The sequence below is a fragment of the Camelus dromedarius genome, chromosome 21 (assembly GCF_036321535.1).
Source record: "Camelus dromedarius isolate mCamDro1 chromosome 21, mCamDro1.pat, whole genome shotgun sequence".
Taxonomy (NCBI): Eukaryota; Metazoa; Chordata; class Mammalia; order Artiodactyla; family Camelidae; genus Camelus; species Camelus dromedarius.
The window spans coordinates 22,394,720-22,418,263 of NC_087456.1; the positions used below are offsets into that span (position 1 = coordinate 22,394,720).

At 35.2% G+C, this 23,544-nt stretch overlaps 1 protein-coding gene across 4 annotated transcripts in view; it reads left to right on the top strand.

Moving 5' to 3' along the window:
- The window catches only part of NVL (nuclear VCP like), a 79,307-nt gene that overhangs the window by 30,272 nt on the left and 25,491 nt on the right, over positions 1 to 23,544 (top strand). For all 4 annotated transcript variants that reach the window (XM_010992698.3, XM_031438440.2, XM_031438441.2 and 1 more), the window contains exons 13-18: positions 295 to 559; positions 2,040 to 2,258; positions 3,081 to 3,185; positions 7,851 to 7,913; positions 12,661 to 12,780; positions 15,991 to 16,090. In XM_010992698.3, coding sequence (XP_010991000.1) covers positions 295 to 559; positions 2,040 to 2,258; positions 3,081 to 3,185; positions 7,851 to 7,913; positions 12,661 to 12,780; positions 15,991 to 16,090 — 872 coding nt within the window. The remainder of the gene's footprint in view (positions 1 to 294; positions 560 to 2,039; positions 2,259 to 3,080; positions 3,186 to 7,850; positions 7,914 to 12,660; positions 12,781 to 15,990; positions 16,091 to 23,544) is intronic.

The window sequence follows — 23,544 nt, forward strand, 5'->3', positions numbered from 1 at the left end:
TTTCTCCTGTAATATTGTAAAATTCTTAAAGGCAGAATATTTTTAAGACCTATTTTTTATTCTTTTCAGAATTTAATGTAGTTCCTAACAAAACAGGTAGCTATACCTTAATCCCTAATGGAATAAGGCGGGATATGTAACAGTAATTTAACATTTGTTGAATGCGTGAACTATTTGATCTTACATTGTATCCATTATAATACCGTTGACAGGAATGATTTCAGATAAATGTTCGGTGACTTGTTTTTACTAGTAGATTAGGAATCTGATTTTTCTCCCTTGTCTTTTCTACAGAATACTTCAAACTTTGTGCAGAAAACTAAGACTTCCTGAAACTTTCCATTTTCGTCAGTTAGCACACCTGACGCCTGGCTTTGTTGGCGCTGACCTGATGGCACTCTGCCGAGAGGCAGCCATGTGTGCAGTCAACAGGGTCTTAATGAAGCTGCAGGAGCAGCAGAAGAAAAATCCTGAGCTTGAAGGTTTGCCATCTGAAGGAGGCCAGGAGGAAAGGATTGGAAGCGAACCCACTTCTGAAACACGGGTGCTTTCTGTACAGGTACCTTAAACTGTCTTCTCAATTTAGGTTTTTAGTTTGTGTCATCTTAACACGCAAACAAGCATCAGTGAAGTTGAGGTTTATGGTTTTCTCTTATTGGCCTTGTATCTTTAGAATAATTATCATTTACACTCAGAATGTCTAAAATTTCAAAAGTACAACTTGTTCTACTTTTTTTGGTTGATTCTGAATAAATTCATTTTACAATAATGACTATGAAATTCTTGAGCAGGGGTAGGCAAGTGATGGCCCTCCTGCCCACGGCCTGTTTTTGTGAACTGAGCTACGTCGGCGCACAGCCTTGCTCCTTTACTGACGTGCAGTCTTGTCTGCTCTCACACTTTGCAGCCGACTCCACACAAGGGTCCCGACAGCAGGGACTGCACGGCCCTCAGAGCCAGCACCGTTCACTCTCCCGTTCTTCACAGGGAGAGTTTGCCGCCTCCTACGACAGCATTGGCATTTAGTTCTACTTCCAGGTTACCTTTTGGTTATTAGACTAGGATGGTCTGCTGATGCAGCCTTGCCCTTGTCCCTAGCTGTGAATCTGCTGGAGGACAGTGCTGGGAAGGGGAGAGGGATGTGTATCAGTCCAAGATCTGTTAAAATTTGGAGTTTTGTGAGTATTGAAAACTCAATAGAACATTTATATAGCATTTTTTAGCTTGCACAGGGGCTTTTATATATTATATAGTTTAATCTGTATAACTGTGCCAAGTAAATATCAGTTCTTACCCCATTTTATAATCAAACTAAGCCTAAGAGATTGTAATTTGTCCGAGGCCACATGGCCTCTACTTTCCAGATCAGGAACTTAGGTCCAGGTCTTTTGTTTTCAAATCATTTGTTTCTTCTTTACTCATTTGGAACCACGATTATATCTGTTAAAAATAATAATAAACTCATTCCTTTTATAATACTGCACATAAATTAGGATTTTATAAGTTGAATTACTCAGAGTTACTTTTTACACCTGTTCTTTTATATCCCTCACAAAGCGAGAAATCTGCCTTTGAAGCTCAAGATTCAGTAGTACTAGGAAAATTGCCTGCTTCCTGTTTAGTTGATAAGCCATCAAGGAACCATATTATGAAACTATACTGCCACCAGAGTAACTTTGTTTTAATTTCATCAAAATCCAGTGGTTTCTTGAATATTTATCAATGAAAAGTGGAAGTAATACGGTTGTTGAAATGAATATTTGCCAACTATTTATGTTTGCTACGGCTGGCCCTAGTATAGTATACAAAAATCATTCTATATTTGATTTGTGTCAATGCACCTTTTCTTGGCTGAATCAGATGATCCATTTACAATGAAATAAATGACATATGTCAAAATTATTAAAATACATAGAGGTTCACATAGCTTACAGAAGTATTGCAGTAATAATTTTAACAATTTTAAAAGTACAAATAGTAAATCTTTTTCAACAAACTTTGGAGTTTTTCATTTTTTTCCCTCAATTGCTCCCTTTAAGGATGAATTGCAAAGACTGCTGGGGTTGCTAAGGAACCAGGATCCCCTCTCAGAGGAGCAGCTGCAAGGGCTGTGCATTGAATTGAATGATTTCATTGTTGCTCTATCCTCAGTCCAACCGTCTGCTAAAAGGGAAGGCTTTGTCACTGTCCCTAATGTGACATGGGCAGATATTGGGGCCCTGGAAGATATTAGAGAGGAACTCACCATGGCAATATTGGTAGGTATATCTGCTGCTAACTGTTGTTGGCATCTGTGATGGATAAACAACCATATGTGTGTACTAGGTTGTAGGTCTACATTGGCTTGACTGTGTGTTTTCTATTGTATGTTCAGTTATATTATTAAGCCTTTGGTGATGGTTTTTTCATTCTTCTGAGATCTGAGACTTACTCTTTTGATTGTGCCTGAATTCTATGGCAATGAGTTTAAAAAAAAAAGTTTAGGTTTCAACTGAGACCAAATTGTTTGAGAAATAACTTTCTGATCTCAATCACATTCATAATGGTCAAAGTAGTTTTAATGCCCATGAAACAATGGAGTGATTTTCATTTACTCTTACTTTCCTATTTTACTGATCATTTCATGGTTCATTAATGACATATGATCCATTCAGAGGTGTGTAACTACTGAAAGAGAAAATAGATGGAGAATTATAGTGGAGTATCTCTTGCTTTTGACTGCATAGAGTACTGCTTCTTTTGATTTCTTTAAGAGAAACATTGCCTAAAAATTTTATAACCTAGAAATCTAGATGAGTTTTCTAAAAATTCTTGATTTTAAAATGTTGAAATATTGTATCTTTATATTTTAAATGTTTTCAGATCTTACATTTAACTATGAATTTTTCAAGAGCAGGGATTTTTAAATTTACCACCATTTACCTCATGCTTGGAACAGAGGTAAGCTCTCTGTGCCAGGCACTGTTCTTATCTTCAGGCCTCATGATCAGTATTTAAAATATGCTCCTAGAGATAAATTTGAATATGCAGTATAAAACGGACATTTGTAACAGATCACTGTTGGGATTGTTTTTTTCCAGGCACCAGTACGTAACCCAGATCAGTTCAAAGCTCTTGGATTGGTGACTCCAGCTGGAGTCCTCCTTGCTGGTCCCCCTGGCTGTGGGAAAACCCTGCTGGCAAAGGTATGGTGTAATTCAACTGCATGTATTTTTTTATTATCAGGTAGGGTAATATGAATTTAACTTTTATATGTTACAGTGAGCTATTTTTGCATAATTTCTGTTAGACGTTTATTTTAAGAATGATGGTTTTTTTCAGTAAAGTTTCCTACTTTTAATTACAAAAGGTACCTCACTGAAAATTTGGAAAAGAAAAAAAATTTAAATCAACCATAACCCCATCAATTTTAACATAGCAATTATATTTTCTGTGTATTATATTCTAGCTTTTTAATGAGCATTATTACATAGTTGTAGTTTGTAGCTGACCTTATTTCCTGCTTTGGTAGAATTACCATTTATAACGTAAGTATTTTCCTCTGTGTTCCTTACTACAATTGTTATTTTTAAAATTGGATTTTTACAATAGAAAATAAGGATAAGCAAAAGATAAAAGCATTATTTGTAATCTTCTCACTATTTCCTACTAGTAACCACTATTTGATTTTGTTTTTTGTCCTTCCAGGTGTTGTTCTGGACATACATATCAAGATAATACGTATAACTTTTGCACATAAATTTACAAATAGAAGGTTTTTAAACATGTATTTCTTACTTAGCAATATTTCTTAAACAGCTTCCCATGTCAATATTATACATACACATCAGTATTTTTAATGCCTGCATAATATTCTTCCATAAAGATATTCATAATTTATGGAAATGATCCCATATTAAACCAACAATGCATTAAACAGTCCTATACTTAAACGTTTTTGTATATTGATGGGTAATTTTAATAGAACGCATTCCTAAATAACTTTTCGGTACAAAGAATACATATATTTAAAGTTTTTGATCCATTGCCATGCGATCAAAATGATCCATTACCAAATTGCCTTCTAAAAAGTTTATACCAGATTTCACCCTGTCAATAGGGTATCAGTATCTACTTCCCCACACCCTAAATTAGCAATAGCCATTAGTGTTGTTTTTGATGCTTGACAATCTGATAAGTAAAAATGGGGTCTTACAGTTTTTAAGTTACATTTTAAAAACTACTAGTAGGCTCTTTAAAATATATGTTTATTGGCTATTTTTCTTTATGAATTGTCTGTTCGTATCGTTTGTTCTTTTATTGACATGCGTGATTTTATTTATAATCATTCTTCATATATTAAGATGTTTTATTTGTAGTTTTTCAGTTTATTTTGGCCTTTTTACTTTATTGATCATATTTTTGACACTTTTTGGTGTGGATTTTTTTCGTAGTTACGTGGACAGATTTCTCAGTCTTTATGTGATTCCCCCCTCCTTGGAAGCATCATGCTTATTTTTAAACTTATTTTTGATGTGTATATACTAAAGCCCATTTTTTGTTGTTGTTTTATTTTTGGGGGGAGGTAATTAGGTCTATTTATTTTTTAATGGGGGTAGTGAAGAATGAACCCAGGACCTTGTGCATGCTAAGTACTCACTCTACCACTGAGCTATACCACCTTCCTCTAGAACCATTCTTCTTATTTGTAAGCCATCATTATTCTTGTCTTTATAATATTCTATCTATAATTTGCTTAATCCGCTTCAGCCTTTAAACATATTTGGATTACTTATAAATAAGAATAAATAAGTAATTTGTGCCTCCTCAGTGAATACCCAATATCCACAGTGCCATTTGCTCATGTATATATATGTATGTATATGTGTATATGCTGTACATGTAAATTTTTTTAAACTTATTTTTACTCATCGTACTAAATTTCCTTGCTTAACGCTTCCAGTACTCTTACAAGGCATTGCTATAAAGGAGTTTGGGAATAAAGGAGAACGAGGAGAACACCACAGTTGTTGCTCTACATTGTTTCACAACAGTTTTAGAAAACCATGGCCAGACGGAAGGTCCTGCATGCTAACATGTGAATTCACCAGGTGGATGCACTTCCCTCACCTGGGTACCTTATAATATTTGTGTTTTAATTAGTTAATCTGCCTTTGACTAGTCCTATTCAGAGCAGAAAGGAGATAGCATGGATAATTTGAAATCTATAATATTAAGATGTCATAGATCACTGGACAAAGAAATTGCGATATATTTATACAATGTAATACTACTCAGCCATAAAAAAGAATAAAATAATGCCATTTGCAGCAATATGGATGGACCTGGAAGATTGTCATTTAAGTGAAGTAAGCCAGAAAGAGAAAGAAAAATACCATATGATATTACTCATATGTGGAATCTAAACAAAAAGAAAAAAGTTACAAATGAAACTATCTGTAAAACAGAAATAGACTCACAGAAATAGAAGACAATCTTATAGTTACCGGAGGGGAAAGGGGGTAGGAAGGGATAAATTGGGAGATTGAGATCTGCAGATACTGTTTACTATATATAAAATAGATAAACAATAAGTTTTTGCTGCATAGCACAAGGAACTGTTTTCAATATCTTATAGTAACCTATAATGAAAAAGAATATGAAAATGAATATATGTGTGTGTATGTATGACTGAAACATTATACTGTACACCAAAAATTGGTACAACGTTGTAAACTATGTTTCCAAAAGAAAAATCATAAATCAAATTTTTCCTCTTCTCCCAACTTTCCCCTTCCCAAGTTGCCAGCAACTTGGAACCTCTCTGTTCAGTCACATCTGGTATCTGACCATTTGAAACAGGGAATCTTACCTAGGGCTCCATGGATGGACTTTAGCAGCTCAGTGGATCCGTGAGCTTAGGCAATATATTATGAGTATTGTATTTTTTACAGGGAGAGAGTTCACCATAATGAAATTTTTCTAAACACTGGTACATAGTAAGTATATAAACAGCATCAAGTAAAGACATGTCATTGCTGGAGCTGATACACGGAAAGTTGATGACCAATAAGAAGGCAACTGAAAAGAGAATATTAAAAATCATTTAGTCATCTGGAACTGTATAGTATGGAAGCAAACAGCTCCTAACACTGGGTGCAAGATTCATAATGAAATCCATGAAAAAATTAAATTATGTTTGCTGTATTTCATTTGGAAGACAAGATCTCTGATAATTTCAGGAACTATTGGGCATTTTAATGGGTGAAATCTTAGTTATCTGATATATGGATAGTGAAAACCTAACGTAGATGAATCATACTTAGTTAGATATGTATCCTAACTCTACTTAGATTGTGAGAGGTAGAAAAGTTAAGAAATTGGCAGCAGGAAAGACAGATTGCAAGATGTGGGTAAGCTACACGTTGAGCAATTTTTGCATGGCATAGCATGCATGCATTCATTTGCTCAGCAAGTATTTACTGAACTATTTCCTCTTTGTCAGAAATTATTTAAGATGCTAGGGACAAACAAGTGAACAAGACACCTACTCTAAAGGAATTTATTGTTTGTCTGGAAGAGGCAGGCAGTAAACAAAACAAAATTGCAGATTCAGCTAAGTTATGGTGGGAATATTCAAGGAGTGGTGATATTTAACAGAATCCTGAAGGACTAGCTAGCCACATGAAGACACAGGGAAAGGAGAGCTAAGTATTTCAAATTGTACTGGAAGATAAATGAGAAACATAGTAAAATGGTGTGTTCTGATTTACATTTTTAAGCATTCTCTGACATTGGAGAATGGACTGGAGGATAACAAGAGTGGAAAGGAAGCCAGTTAGGGTATTTTTGGTTTGGTTTAGTTTGGGGGTTTTTTGTTTGTTTGTTTGTTTGTTTGTTTTCCCCCAAGACCAGACAAAAGATGATAGTGGTCTGGGTGGGGGTGATGATATAATGAAGAAATAGGAAGTGTCAGACTCACATATATTTTAGTTTTAGAGCTAATGGAACTTACAGATAGATTGGATGACCTGACAAGCAATCGAGGGAGACACCATGGTTTTGGCCTAGAAAATGTATTTACTGAGATGGGAAGGAAAAGTTTGGGGTATGGGGTTTGAAGAGAGTTGTGAGATTCAGGAGTCCTGGTTTGGAAATGATAGATTTAAAATACGTGTAAGATCCAAATGGAGATGCTGAGAAGCATGTTGAACGTAAATCTTGAACATAAATCAGACATCAGGTTGTAAGAATAGGGAAGAATTCCATTCCCTGATCATTTTGAAATTCTGAGTGATTTTCTTTGAATTTTATCTCTGGATTCAGATTATAATTTTTGGATTTCTTTACACATATAACCATATGTTTCTCCTTTGTTATTCTCTTCAGCTTTGAGCCATGCAGTTTAATCTTCATTTATTAAAAATAATCTGCAAATACTGTAAAGATTGATACTGATGATTTGAATTTTGGTTTATAAATGAATGATTGCTTTCGTTGGGCAGGGCATTTGTTTATACAGAAATTATGACTTCACTAGAATTCTGAGGTAGGGCTTCAGATGCACTTACATATAACATGTTTGTGTAAATAATATTTACATAAATGTTTCATGTCATTTCATTTCAATCTAATTTCTAGTCTGAGTAATTCATAGAAAGTTTTAAGCTAACATTTACTTCCTCTGATTTTCTTTTTATTCATTTCTCCTTTTCCCATTTGTCTTCTCTCCTTCTGATGAGAAAGAGGTGACTGTAAAAGGGGGGAAATAGAGTGTAAACCACAAAAGGCACTTGCATCATCACAAATTATTGTTATTATTATTTTATTGTCTGTTTCCTAATTTGTGTCTTTTTGTTTTCTCTTACTAGGCTGTTGCAAATGAGTCTGGGCTGAATTTTATATCTGTCAAGGGACCAGAATTACTAAATATGGTAAGTTGTGGCATTAGCCATTATTTTTGATTAGGAAAAGTAATAGTCATTCATATTATAGGGCCCTCAGATTGTTGAAACAGTTGTGGTATTTTGGTAAAGCCACTGCTTTAGGAATGAAAAGGTTGAGCTTTGCTCTGCTATACTGTTAAGTGTGTATAAGTGCTTTCTTAATTAAGTCTGTTAACCTCTGAGCCTAAGTTTTCTCACCAGCAAAATAGAAATAATCAAAGTAGTTGACATTTTAAGGCATTAATTCTGTATTTGTCAAGCAATTTACATATATTATTCTTCAGCAACCCTGTGAGATAGGAATTATTCTTTCCTCTGATTCACAGATGAGGAAACTTAAGTTTGGAGGGTTCATGTAACTTGGCCAACGACAGCTTGGGGATAGTAGAGCTGAGATTTAAATCTGGGTTGTCTGACTCCTGACCTGCTTTCCTTGTCCTGTTGTTGTGTAGTTTGAGTGAGTTAAGTATTAATAAATAAAAATGCTTTGGGGGAACTAATGTACTCTATAACAACTCTTTCTGCATTTAAGCAGGTTGCATCTCAAATTTAAGAGACTTTGAATTTCTTATTTCCTGTTTATCTGTACGAAATGTAGTAATATTCAAACAAGAAATGACGGTGTTACCATTTGTTTTAAAAGGCTTTTAAAATTTATCTTCTCTCCCACTTTTATATGTTTCCTACTGAATATATTACTTTCCTCCTAAAATAAGAATTCATTCTTTACTTTTCCTACACTCCATTTTGGCCTTCTAGAGGAGATATTAGAAATAAGCCTCGAAGGGGAGGGGATTGATAGGGGATAAGGCTGGAAAGGAAAGTTATAGCCAGACAGCGAAGGGCCTTCATGCCAAGCTAGAGTTGGAATTTTACCTTCAGAATTTCAGAGAGCTAACAGAGTGTAACATTTTTTTTAGGAGTAAAATTTTCAAATTTCTTGTGAACTATTTCAAACATATAAGAAGTTATAAAGTAATATAATGACCTCCCATGTCTCTGTCACTCAGCTTAAATATATATATATTTGAAGCCCCCTGCAGAACTACCCTAATCATGACCTCTGTTTCCTTTCCCATAGAGTTTACCATAATCCTGAATTTGGTGTTTATTAATTCTGTGCACTTCTTTCTGCATTTACTATATATGTATTTATCCCTAAATAACATGTAGTATTATTTTACCTGTTTCAAAAATAAGCTTATGAGACAATTGAACACATTTGATTATGAGTAAATTTGAACACTTAACTGGATATTTTATATTAAGAAGATAACTTTTAAATGTGTTAATGATGTAGTTATGTTAAAAAATCATTTTCTTTTAGACATAGTAAAATATTTACAAATAAAATTGTGATGTCTTGGATTTCCTTCAAAATAACAAGGAGAAAGAAAAGTGAACAGGTTATAAATGAAGCAAGGTTGATCATGAATTGAGTTGACAGTGAAACAGGGTGATGGATATATTGTGGGTTCATTATACTATTATGTCAACTTTTGTTATATGTTTGGAACTCTTTACAAATGGTAAAGCAAAAACAAATTTCCTTTTATAAATGGTATGTGTTCTTTTGTAACTTGATTTTTTTGTTATTTTTATTTAACATTATATATTTGTTGATAGATTTCCTCTAGTTATTTTCTATGTAGTATTCCATTGAATGAGTATAATCACACTTGTAAAAATTCAGGTTTTTTTCTTTTTCTTTTTTTAATTGAAATATAGTTGATTTACAATGCTGTGTTAGTTTCTGGTGTACAGCATAGTGATTCAGTTATACATATATATGTATTTTATATGTTCTTTTTCATATTCTCTTCCATTATGGTTTATTACAGGGTATTGAATATAGTTCCCTGTGCTATACAGTAGGACTTTATTGTTTACTTTATATATAGTAGTTTGTATCTGCTAATCCCAAACACTTAATTTATCCCTCCCACACTTCAGTTTCCCCTTTGGTAACCATAAGTTTGTTTTCTATGTCTGTGAGTCTCTTTCTGTTTTGTAAATAAGTTTACTTGTATAATTTTTTTAGATTCCACATATAAGTGATACATATTTGTCTTTCTTTTTCCAACTTATTTCCGTTAGTATGATAATCTCTAGGTCCATCCACGTTGCTGCAAATGTCATTATTTCACTTTCTTTATGGCTGAGTAATATTCCATTCTATATATATACCACATCTTCTTTATCTGTTCATCTGTCAATGGACATTTAGGTTCCTTCCGTGTCTTGGCTATTGTAAATAGTGCCACTGTGAACATTGGGGTTCATATGTCTTTTTGAATTAGAGTTTTCTTGGGAAATTTGCCCAGGAGTGGGATTGCTGGATCATATGGTAACTCTATTTTTAGTTTTTTAAGGAAAAACATACTGTTTTCCATAGTGGCAGCACCAATTTACATTCCCACCAACAGTATAGGAGGGTTCCCTTTTCTCCACACCCTCTCCAGCATTTATTATTTGTATACTTTATAAGTATGGCCATTCTGACTGGTATGAAGTGACACTTCATTGTAGTTTTGATTTGCATTTCTCTAATAGGTAGGTAGGTTGAGTATCTTTTCATGTAGCTATTGGCCATTTGTATGTCTTCTTTGGAGGAATGTCTATTTAGGTCTACTGCCCATTTTTTGATTGGCTTTTTGTTTGTTTTGTTTTGTTGTTGTTGTTGAGTTATGTGAGCTGTTTGTATATTTTGGAAATGAAGCCCTTGTCCATTGCATCTTTTGCAAATATTTTCTCCCATTCTGTAGGTTGTCTTTTCATTTTATTGATGGTTTCCTTTGCTGTGCAAAAGCTTATAAGTTCAACTAGGTCCCATTTGTTTATTTTTGCTTTTATTTCTATTGCCTCAGTAGACTGCCCTAGGAGAACATAGCTATGATTTATATCAGAGAATGTTTTGCCTGTGTTTTCTTCTAGGAGATTTACGGTGTCCTGTCTTATGTTTAAGTCTTTAAGCCATTTTGAGTTTATTTTTGTGTATGGTGTGAGGGCTGTTCTAGCTTTATTGGTTTACGTGTGGCTGTCCAGCTTTCCCAACACGACTTCCTAAAGAGACTGTCTTTTCTCCATTGTATATTCTTGCCTCCTTTGTTGAAGATTAATTGTCCTTAGGTGTGTGGGTTTATTTCTGGGCTCTCTATTCTGTTCCATTGATCCATGTATCTGTTTTTGTGCCACTGTTTTGACTGCTGTAGCTTTGTAGTATTATCTGAAGTCTGGGAGGGTAATGCCTCCAGCTTTATTCTTTTTCTTCAAGTGTTGCTTTAGCAGTTCTGGGTCTTTTGTAATTCCATATGAATTTTAGAATTATTTGTTCTAGTTCTGTGAAAAATGTCCTGGGTAATCTGATAGGGATCACATTAAATCTGTAGATTGCTTTGGGCAGTATGGCCATTTTAACAGTATTAATTTTTCCAATCCAAGAGCATAAGATACCTTTCCATTTCTTTAAATCATCTTTAATTTCCTTTATCAATGTCTTATACTTTTCAGCATATACGTTTTTACCTTGGTCAGGTTTATTCCAAAGTTTTGGGAGGTTTTTTTAATGCAATTTTAGAAGGAAATTATTTTTACTTTCCCTTTCTGATGTTTCATACCTTATGATATAATATAGTAAATGTAGAAATAGCTTAAAAGTTATAATAGTAGAAAGTGTTATAAGAGCAAAGAAGAGAGAGCAGTGGGAAGAATGATTAACAAAGATCTTTCAGAATGCAAGGAGAACTATTTGGAGGTAAGTTGGAAAAGCAGTTCAAGTGAGAGAAGCAGAATAAACAGTACAAAGAAAAGTACAGAACAGATATGAGGGGAGGACGTTCTACTCAAAAAGAAAATAAAAATACTTTAATCACTCATCTGTGATATATTCTGCTGCCTTAATTACTTTATTATGGCCATCTGGTCATAAAATAACATAAAAGATACCTTGTGATGTAATTGGCACTGCTAAAGGTGTTTTCAGATTCTGTGTTATTTAGCAGTATTGTTACAAGAAAAAAAGCTTTTCTCAGTTAACTGATTTGAAATTTTACAAGAACAATTTCTTGTGCCTAGCTAAAAGTAAAATCATATTTTGATGTATAACTTTTTATATTATTAGTCCTAATATTATTGCTGTTTGTGAATTGCTTTATATTTTTTTTACCTGTTTCTTTTTTTTAATTGAAGTATAGTCAGTTTACAATGTGTCAGTTAACATCCAATTAACATCCATTATGCATTTTGAAACCTATTAGATGCCTAGCTGGTTGTGCCTCCTGATGCTATATGATCATGTAGCTCTTCCTTTAGCAAGATGAGTTGTGTAGAATTGACAGTTGGACAGTAAATTGACTTGTTTGCATTTAAACTACTGTTGAATTAATGAAAATTACTGCTGGGTATTTTCTATGCATAAAGCCTTGTTTAATTAGTTCTAAAATACAGAATTGTGGGATTTTTGTGACCTAGAGAAAAACTTTCCATTCCATTTGGTCTTCATTTTATAAATTAGGAAATTTATAGGCTTAAGTTATAGCTAATTTTATTAAGTTGAACCACATATAATTGGCTGTTTTTATAGATCAAAATGGTTAAATGTCAGGAGTTGCATATGGTTCAACCTAGCACTTTTTAGACTGTAACATATAAATGTCACTTAACACTAATTTTACTTGATTTGGACCAAACTTCAAAGTTGAATCATCTCTACATTTCATTTCCTTTATGTGGTTAGTACGTTGGTGAGAGTGAGCGTGCTGTGCGACAGGTTTTTCAGCGAGCCAAGAACTCAGCACCGTGTGTGATATTCTTTGATGAAGTGGATGCCTTATGCCCTCGGAGATCAGTCCGAGAGGTAGGTATTATACTTTAATGATTTACAGATTTTTTTTTTAAGGCCCATAAACAGTTTGTAAGTTCTTATAAAATTATATAAAGTTCAGATCGTTCTTAGAAAGTCATTCCTTGAGAACACTGAGACTCTTTAAGTGAAGAAACCTAGTAATTTGAAATCAGGACCTAGGAATAACAGTTGTATTTTTATTAGCCTCTGTGTTTTTTTTTTCTGTGTATTATTTTGATTTTGCATACCTGATTCACACAAATGAGAAGTTGGGAATGGAAATAACATTAGGTTTGCATAGCCCACCTTGTAACCTTATGATTCTGTTAAGGGTTCTTGAGACAGGAGAAAATGTAATTTAAGAAATCATGCACTCAAAATAGGGTCAGATAATATGCTTTAAGACTCAGCACCATTGCTATCTGGGGAAGATATAAAATTGGTCTGCATTAAATACCACTGGCAATGGGTAGAGAGTATAGCTCAGAGGTAGAGCTCATGCTTAGCATGCACAAGGTCCTGGGTTCAATCCCCTGTATCTCCGGTAAAAAATAAAGCAAAGAAATAAACCTAATTACCCCCCCCCCCCCACACCCAGAACAAACAAACAAAAAATAAATACCACTTGCATTACCACACTGAGTCACTGTTCTTAGAAATTTCAGTACCCGGAAACAGTTATCAGGAATACAGTTATAAAAGAGTTTGAAGCATAGTGAAGCATAATATAAAGAATATATAACCTTTTGAAGTAGATAGCAAGGACTGTAATAAGTACATTTTTACAAGATGATTAAGGAAGTGATTATATTTCTTTTGTGATTTAGTTTCAAATAACTATTTTGTATGTGTTCTTGGGTTTTGAAATACTTATTAGTTGCCTCATTTTGCTTAAAATCTTCAGAAGCATTCAAAAGTTACACAAACAAAACGTGACCAGTGTAAGTGTGAGTCACATCATAGCAATTTTGTCTCCTCATCCACTAGTCATCAAAATCACGGAAAATCCCTATTACAGTCTTGTCTCTGATAATGATGTCAGTGGCCAAGGCAGAGATCCTTCCCAGGTTCCCCTGCTGACTGTCATATTCCAAAATCTAATGTGGGATTCAGAGCAAAACCCTACACATTATATCCAGCTGGTGGGGACATGGTATGCTCTGGATTTTACTCCTTTTTATTCCCTTCGCTTTTGCTATGAATAAACCCTTTGTTCGATAGCCTCTTTCATTAGTTTGCATACCTCTGTTATCAACTGGTAATTTAAATAAAGAAGAATTCACTGAGATATATCGAGACAACTCCTTGCCCTCAAGGAAGTCTGCAGCCGTATGAACTACATTTCTAATTTCTAGGTGTCTCTCTCTCAGGTATCAACTACCACACGTTTCTGTACTCAGAAATGTGTTTTGCTTTAACATTTTCACCTGAAGGGGATTCTGAAAATATATTAATTTCAAATATATTCTTCTCTTATGATGCAAGTTATACATGAATATATACTTCTGAAAAATTCAAATAAATACAAGTATAAAGAGAGTAAAGTCTTTCTTCCCATCTCCTCCCTGTTACTCTTCTTGGAGGTTACTACTGCTGACAGTTTAGGTCATTCTAGAACTTTTTCTGTAAGTTTGAAAACATGTATGACTTAAACATCTTTTTTTTATATAAATATGGTCATTCTGTCTTGACAATTTTCCCATGTGATTTCTTAATAACTTATTTTCTTAACTATTGCATAAATATTCCACAGTCTGCATAACGAAGAATTTATTCAATAATTCCCATGTTGGGCATTTACATTGTTTCCAGCTGTTTCCCTTACAAACACAACTGTATTAAATATTCTTATCACATATTTTTGTATACCTGTCAGAATATGTGAGAGTTTTGGAGATGGAATTTCAGGGAAGAAGATATATACATCTTATATTTTGAAAGTTAATACTAAATCATTCTTTACAAGAACTACCAGCCTACCAACAACAGTGTGTAAAAATAAGCATTTCCTACACCTTTGTTAACAATGGATAATACCCATCTTTTTATTTTTCTCAATTTTATTGGCAAAACATGATATTAAATTTTAGTCTTCATGTCTCTGACGTTTTTGCTATTGAAATGTTTTTCTGTGCTTGCTTTAGCAGCATTTACATTAAAACACTGAAATGTCTTTTCTTTTTAATTTATAAAAGCTTTTTATATGTGATGGAAATTAATCCATTGTCATGTGTGTTGGTACTATTTTTCTGAGTTTTATCACTTGTCTTTAATCTTTTGTTACATAAAATATTATAATTTTAATATAGTAAAATCTGGCAAGCTTTTCCTAAATTGATTCTGAGGGTTTGGTCTTGCTTAGGACAGTGTTGGGTTTGTTTGGCTTTTTTGTTTTGTTTTGTTTTGGGTTTTTTTGCCCAGTACTTCTCTATTTTTTAACTCTGGATTATAATTCTGTTAATCTCCTATTAGTGTTATGTCTCCAAGGAGTAATAATAAGGTACACCAATTTTTTTTTTCTGGAGTGATCCTGTGTTAAACTCATTACCACCTCTGTACATAAAATTTATGTTGAAGAAGGCGATCAATGACAAAAAGAAACACAGCACCACTTTTCTCTTTTCCTCTGTTGTACATTTAAAAAATTTCTGTATCTCAGTGATTTATCCCTCTATTCACCAACTCCCTGAACCTTTCCCTTAGATGTTGCCCTGAGGTAGCTATACTTTGTACTTATATGCTTCAGGGAAAAGAGAAAAGACCTCAGTGTCCCAGCTGAAAGATCTGGAGCATCTGATATCCTAGGGAGTCTGATCTGACATACAAAAGCTGAATCTAGATTTGCCCAAAAGGAAAGTCACTGTGGCTGTTAGGTCTTTGAATAACTCAGCGGCATAAGACTTTGGGGTCAGCTAGGCCTGAGATTGAACTTCATCTCTACCCTTATCTGGCTGTGAGGCCTTGGACAGATAGCCTCTGTAAGCCTCAGTTTCCTCATCTAAATTGTGGATGATTGCAGGATTGCTGGGGACGCACACTGATGAGAACATGTTTTGCATGGTGCCTAGATGTTGTGACGCCTCAGGAAACTGTAATTGTTTTATCTTTTGACAAAAGCTTTCATTCAAGTTAGAAAATGTACTAATTTGTATGGGAAAAATAATTGGTGATGTATTTTTCTTTTTATTGGGAGCTGACAGAACTGTATTTATTTCTTTTTAGACAGGAGCAAGTGTCCGGGTGGTGAATCAGCTACTTACAGAGATGGATGGTCTGGAAACACGTCAGCAGGTTTTTATTATGGCAGCCACTAACAGGCCAGGTAAGAAAGAAGAAGATAGAACAAATGAGTCTTAAAGGTTTTACCATTGACAGTGTAATTTATATACATCCTAGTAAAGGAAGATTCAGTTTGGGAAATCCCTTTTTGGTTCATAAGTTGTAAAAAAGAGAGTTTTTATGTAAGCTATAATTAAAAACAAAACGAAACAGTATTATTGCCTGGATTCCATGAGAATTTTTTTTTCTGTGTTAATTCTTAGAAAGTTATCTTATTGGCAGAGAACACTTGCAACATATACTTTTGACCACAAAGTATTATGAGAATATATGTTCTACGGTTTTTCTCAAGCTTACAGGAAGTAAGCACCAGACTCTCTTCACTGTATCTGAAGGTTGAAGATTGGTTTTTAAGGTTTTATACTGGAAGCATGTCCCTATAACTGAACTGCACTTAACTTACTTAAAATTGTTTATAAGCTTACACTCTGTGAGGAAGCTTTTACTCTGGGTCCTAAATTCTCTTCATACTGTTTAGTACTTTGCCACCCTGTCATATAGCTGCTCCTTCATTGATATTAATGTTAATGATGTCTGCCAGCAATGATATGGAACTTGAATTGCTCAAATGGATTTATCAGTTGTGAAACTGAGGTAATTTTTCATTTCTTGTATGTTAATACAGATACTGAAACCTCATGAATTATATATACCGTTTCATTTTAAAATGAAAAGTTGAGAGGTGTTACGATTTTTACTTCGAGTCCTTTTTGAATTAGACATAACTGGTTTTGAGTCCTGGCTGTAGCACTTCATATCTTAACTAACTTTTCTCTTTCAACCCCAGCAAGTCTACATGAACTGAGTAGATTGTATTTCAGTCCTGACACTAACCTCCTGGAGTATGTTAGGACCTGCAGGTTAAGGGAGTCAGTCGTCTACAAGGCTGCCCCATGTCAGATGCCAGCTGCAAGTGGTGTCTCCAGGACACCACACTTCTGACCTTCCTGCTGCAAACTTGGGGATTCCCATGACCCCCTCGGATTCAGTAACTCACAGGAATGACTAACAGAATGCAGAAAAGCATTGTACTTAAAATTGCAGTTCATTATACAGGGTACATGTAGGTTAGGGAATGCAGAACTCCCATACCCTCTCTCTAGAGTCAGGGCACATCACCTTACTGGCACATCATTGTGTTCATTAAACAGGAAGCTCCCTCCATCTCACCCAGCCCTTTGGTGTCCAGAGTTTTATTGGGATTTCATAATATAGCCACAGTTGGTTGACTCATTGGCCATGTGGTTGAACTCAGTCTCCAGCCCAGCCTTATCTCCCCAATTGTCTGCCTCTGAGTTCCAGCCTTCTAATCCCATGGTTAGTCTTTCTAGACTAACCAGCTCTAACCTGAAGTTATCTTGGGTCCAACCTTGAGTCACCTCATTAACATAACAAAGACAGTCCTGTCACCCAGGAAGCTCTGTGCCAGAAACCTGGGGCAGAGACGGAATGGATTCTTTATTATACCACATTAATCCTGGGCTTATATTACTTCATCTTGCTACCAGTTATTTCTTCAACTATAAGATGAGGATAATAATACCTAATAGGCAGTATGGTCACAAAGGTTAAGTGATGTTGGTAATGTGTCTGCCATGGTGTGTGGCAAGGAGCTGTTTAGTAATCATTATCATTGTCATGAGCACTTTTGGTATTAGCAGTAGGATCAGTCATTAGGTTATAAAGTCAGAGTCATCCTAGAGGAAACCTTGAAAGTCTCTCAAACTTGGACAGAATCACATCCTACCCTTCCTGAGCAGCTACAGATCTTTTCTAACAGATTTCAAGAAGGCAGTCAGCTTTTTTCATATTTGTTTATTGCAAACACTCTTATCTTTTAGTTTAATCTCTGTAGATTAGAAAATAATAAGACTGGGTTTTACCTAAATCCCCTCCTTCAAAACAGTTCAGCTGCATTACCTTTTCTCATGAATTTTTTCCCCCCTGATCTTTTTAGTCATCTTTGAATTCTTTGAATTCTCCAGATTCTCCTTAGTTGTAAAACCCAGAACTGATGTTAATCATTTATGTTGAGGTTAGCCAGTGAATGACAAGGTGAATCATCCTGTGGTACCTCTGTTTTGTCCTTTCTAGTGTCCTTGAGTTTTATCTTCCTCTCCGCTATACCTCACCCATCCCTTTCTCCCATAACAAACCCCATTGCAGTGAGAGTCCACATTAATTAAAAATAGGTGTTCCAGATCTTTTTGCTTGTATTGATGCTTATTTGGCCATTCTGTTCTGTTGTATACCATCCTGGGACATTCCGGTTTGATTGTTTATAACTTGTTTTTTGCTCAGCTTTAAGAAATCCCTTCTTGCCTGACTTTCTGGTTAGCTATTCCTGTATAACAAACTACTTCGATACTTAATGGTGTCAAATCACCATTTTTGCATTGCTTGTAATTTTGGAGGTCAGCAGTTCAGGAAGGGCTTGTCCAGTTGGTTCATCTCTGATCCACATGCCACCAGCTGGAGAGGCTGGGCCAGAGGATCCCCTTCGAAGGTGATGTCTTACTCACATGTCTGGTGCCTTGGTTCTCCTTGGTATCTCTTCTTTCTCTCCCACCCCCAATCCCAAGCCATCTCCATGTGGCTTGGCTTCCATTAGCGTGGTTCTCTGAGTATTCGCACTTCTTACATGACAGCTGGATTCCAACAGATGAAGGCAGAAGCTGCCATTCCTCTTGAATTCAGGCAAGGCCCAGAACCAACAAGTTCTGCTGGTCAAGGGCAGTGACAGGAAGGGCCAGATTCAAAAGAAAAGAAGTGGGAATGTAAAAAAAATTGTAGTTATCTTTACTTCTTACATATATTTTTCTTTCATCACATTCTTTGTTGCACAACAATGCAGGTTATGCATTCAGTCTTAGAGTTTGGTGTTGTAAATCAGTCATATCAATATAATTTTCTTTACTTTCTCAAGATTGACTCCCTTACTCATCAAATATTTATTGAATTGTTATTACATGCCTGGCCCTACTGAGCTAACAATTTAGAAAATTTTTTTACCTCTGTATATTCTGATTTGGGGCTGGGGAAAAGGGGGTAAATAATAGACAAAAAATAAAATAAAATAGGGTAAGAGGATGGAGAATGACTGGTGGCTGGGGAGAGGAATGCCCATTGAGCTATCATGGTACAGGAAGCCTTCTTCAGAAGAAGTGACACGAGCATGAACTCAAACAATGTGAAGGGTCGAGCCATGCAAAAATCTGGGAGAAGGCATTCCAGGTAGAGAACAAACAGTAAGTGTAAAGGCCCTAAAGTGAGAACAGGTTTGGTGTCCTGGAGAATTGGCAGGAAGGCTGGTGTGTCTGGAGTGAAATGAGTCAGGGGGACACTGACGGAGAGGTGCAAGGGGCCTTTTAGGCCATTGTAGGGGATGTGGATTTTATTCTGCTGTGCTGGGAAGCCATAGGAGGGTTTTGAGTGGGGGAGTGATGTGATCTGATTTTCCTTTTCTTTTTTTAAAATATGTGACTTTTTTTTTTTACTCTGTATTTTGAAACAATTATAAATTCACAGGATATTATAGAAATAATGTCCAGAAGTTCCATGGACCCAGTTTACCTCAGTTGTTACATTTTTAGTGACTGTGGTACAAAATCAAAACCAGGAAATAGACATTTGTTTGATTTGTATGTCTGTTTATTTCTGTGCCATTTTAGTACATGTATAGATTCCTATAGTCACCACTGCAGTCAACACAGGAACTATTCCATCACCACAGAGATCTTCCTTGTGCTATCCCTGTATAGTAACAACCATCTCTCTCCCACCACCCCTAACTCAGGGCAACTGCTGATCTGTTCTCCGTCTCTATAACTGTGTCACTAAGAATTTTATATAAAAGTCCTCATACAAAATGTGACCTTTTAGGTTGGCTTTATTTACCTAGGCTAATGCCCTTGAGATTGATTCAAATTCCTATGTGTATCAGTAGTTTGTTCCCTTTCAGTGCTGAGTAGTATTCTGTGGTGTGGAGGTTCTGGTTTGTTTAACCAGTCTCTTCTTGGGCGTGTTATCATTTCCAGTTTTTGACAGTTACAGGTAAAGCTACTATGAACATCTACATATAGGTTCTTGTGTGGACGTAAGGCTCCATTTCTTTGGGTTAGATGCCTAGGAGCATGATTGCTGGATCATATAAGTGTATGTTTAGTTCTTTAAAGAGATTGTCAAGCTCTTCCTGAGTGGCTGTAATTTCTATCAATTCTAAGAAAGAACCAGTTTCTTTGCGTATTTACCAGTATTTTCTGTTGTCACTATTTTTTATTTTAGCTATCCTAAGAGATCTATAGTGACAGCTCATCATGGTTTTATTTGGTGTTTCTCTAATGGCTGAAGAGAACTCCCTTTTCATGTGTTTCTTTGCCATCATTATATCTTCTTCAGTGAATTGTTTCTTTGTGTCCTTTGCCCGTTTCATTTTCTAGAAGTGGGACTGTATATATTTTTTTTATTATTGAGTTTTGAGAGTTCTTTATGTATTCTATATGTGAGTCCTTTGTCGTTTATGTGATGTACAATATTTAGTCCCAGTCTGTAGCTTGTCTTTTCGTCATCTTAACCACAGAGATCCAATTTGTTAATATTTCCTTTTATATATTGTACTATGGAGATCATGTCTAAGATCTGTTTTTCAGAACTATATCCCAAAGATTTTCTCCAGTGTTTTCTTCTAAAAGTTGTATGGTTTTATGTTTTACATTTAAACCTGTGATCCATTTTTAGTTAACTTTTATGTGAGGCGCAAAGTTTATTAGGTCAAAGGTTTTTCTCCTCTATGGATATCCAGTTGTTCCACCACCATTTGAGGAGACTATCCTTTCTCCATTGAATCACTTTTGCACCTTTGTCAAAAATCAGTTGGTAAATACCAGCAGTGAACAACTGGAGTTTAAAAATAAAAACACAATACCATTTACTTTGGCACCAACAGGAAAGAAATGGAGAGACAGACAGACAGACAGACAGATGGACTTAGGTACAAATCTAACAAAATATGTGTAATATCTATATGAAGCAAACTATAAAACTGATGAAAGAAATAAAAGAAGATTGAAATAAATGGAGAGACACTCCCTCATACATGATAGGAAAACTCAATATTGTCAAGATGCTAGTCTTCCCAACTTAGTCTATAGATTTGAAGCAATCCTAGTCAAAATCTGAGCAAGTTTTTTTGTGAATATTGACAGATATTCTAAAGTTTATATGGAAAAGTGAAAGACCCAGGAGAGTTAACACAATATTAAAGGAGAAGAATAGAGTTGGAGGACTGACACTGCCCAACTTCAAGACTTACTGTTAAGAAAAAAAAAAGCCTACTGTAGAGCTACAGTAATCAAGACAGTGTGGTTTTGATAAAGGAATAAGAAAAATAAATCAATAGAACAGAAATAGACCCACATAGATAGTCAACTGATCTTTGACAAAGGAGCAAAGGCAATGCAATGGGGAAAGGATGGTCTTTTCAACAAATGGTGCTGAAACAACTTCACACTCACGTGCAAAAAATCTAGACACAGACCTTGCACCTTTTATAAAAATTAACGCAAAATTGTGTTCTTAACCTTGGGAATCTGTGATTAGAATTTAGGGGGTCTTTGAACCTGAATGTGAAAAACTTTCGTCTTAATTTCACAAACCCCTAACTGAAATTTAGCATTTCCTTAAATTATGAATGTTGTCAGCAGGCCAGAGTAGTACTAGCATACCTGCAGCTGTCGCCAACAAAATCATAGATGTTTCTGTGTCACCTTACAGCTGTTGCAGAAATCACAAAATACTATTTATACCCATACTACTACAAAATTACAATTTTATCATACCTGCTGTTTAAGATATTAATAAAGAAGTGCATATATTATCAATATCAAAAGTTTGTTTTTCTAACAGCTTTATAACTTTTAATACCATTGATTTCTTTGTAATCCTGTGTATTTTGTCTTATGCATTGAAAACCATTTTTTTTGAGAAGTCCATAAACACTGCTATATTCCCAAAGGAATCCTTAACACAAAGGATCCTCTAAGTTAGAAGATCTATGGTCCAGGGGAGAATTGATGTGGGCTTGGTGGGAGAAGTAAGAAGCTGACCCCACTTTGGGATATGTTTTGAAGGTAAAACCAAAAGAAAGTGCTGAAATTAGATGTGGTTGTGAGAAAGAAAATAAACAAGGGTTACTGTTAGATTTTTTACCTAAAAAACTAGGTAAAAGATTTTGCTACTTACTAAGATGGAGAGCACTTGGAGATAAGTAGGTTTCTTTTCTGTTCTACAATATCTCTCATGGCATGAAGGAAAATCTGTCCCATTTTCTTTACACGTCCGTATTCTTTAAAGCTCATCATTGATAACAACTGGACTTCGTGGAGTATTGCTAAATGCAATATAAGCACTCTGTTAAGTGCTTCACCTTGTTAAACCTCACAACAACCCTGTGAGGAAAGTACTGTTATATATGCATACTAATGTTGCATAAATTAAAGGTCAGTGAGGTTGTTATTTGCCCAAGGATATAGAGCTGAAAAGTGGTGGAGCAGGGATTTGAATCAATCTGCCTGACTCCAAATAATCATAATCATCATACGAGCACTTTTATTCCAACATTGCTGTAAGTACTTCTGATAATTAGATCATTCAGTCTGCACAGTTAGAGCTCTGAAGCAGATTCTAATTACTTTGCCCCAGATAAGTTAGCAAGAGGCAAAACCAAGATTTGACCCCCCAGGCACTCTCCGAATTATACTTTCTTTAAGCACACGTTCATTCCCTGTTCATTCTATACCATGGTCACCTCTACAAACAAACATTGGAGTTTGTTTTGTTATGTCTCAGCTTTTGAACGGTGTTTTGTGTGACCAGGTTCCTGTAAATTGACAAAACTCCCTAAGAGAGTGGCCGTAACAGGCCTTGAGCTTGTGGATCCAATTAGTGAATGGCATGAAAAAGAAAAACCCACACATGAAGACATCAGTTAAAAGTCAAATGACACTGAAAAGCTTATAACAAAAACTGGTTATCTGCACCCCACTCCCCATCCCCTGCCCAGAGACAATTACTGGTAAATTCATTGAGCTATTTTTTTTTCTGTATTTCTTCCATATTTTCAAATAATATGCTCATACTGCTGCCTTATCAATTTCACACACGACCCATTAACTCCTTTTTAAGATAGATGAAAATTCGTTATCTCATATTCATTCACCCTTTCTCCCCATACACAGCCCACTCCACCATCACTGCCACACCATCCACACCATCTATTCTTTTCACTCCATCCTCCTAATATATTATAATACAGTTTTATCACAACTTTTGGTTAAATTACTAGTCAGCATTTACATTACCATGACTATGTTATATTTCTCTCTGCTGGCCCAAGAATAACACTATGATTAGGTTTCCTTTTTCATATAACCATTTTAT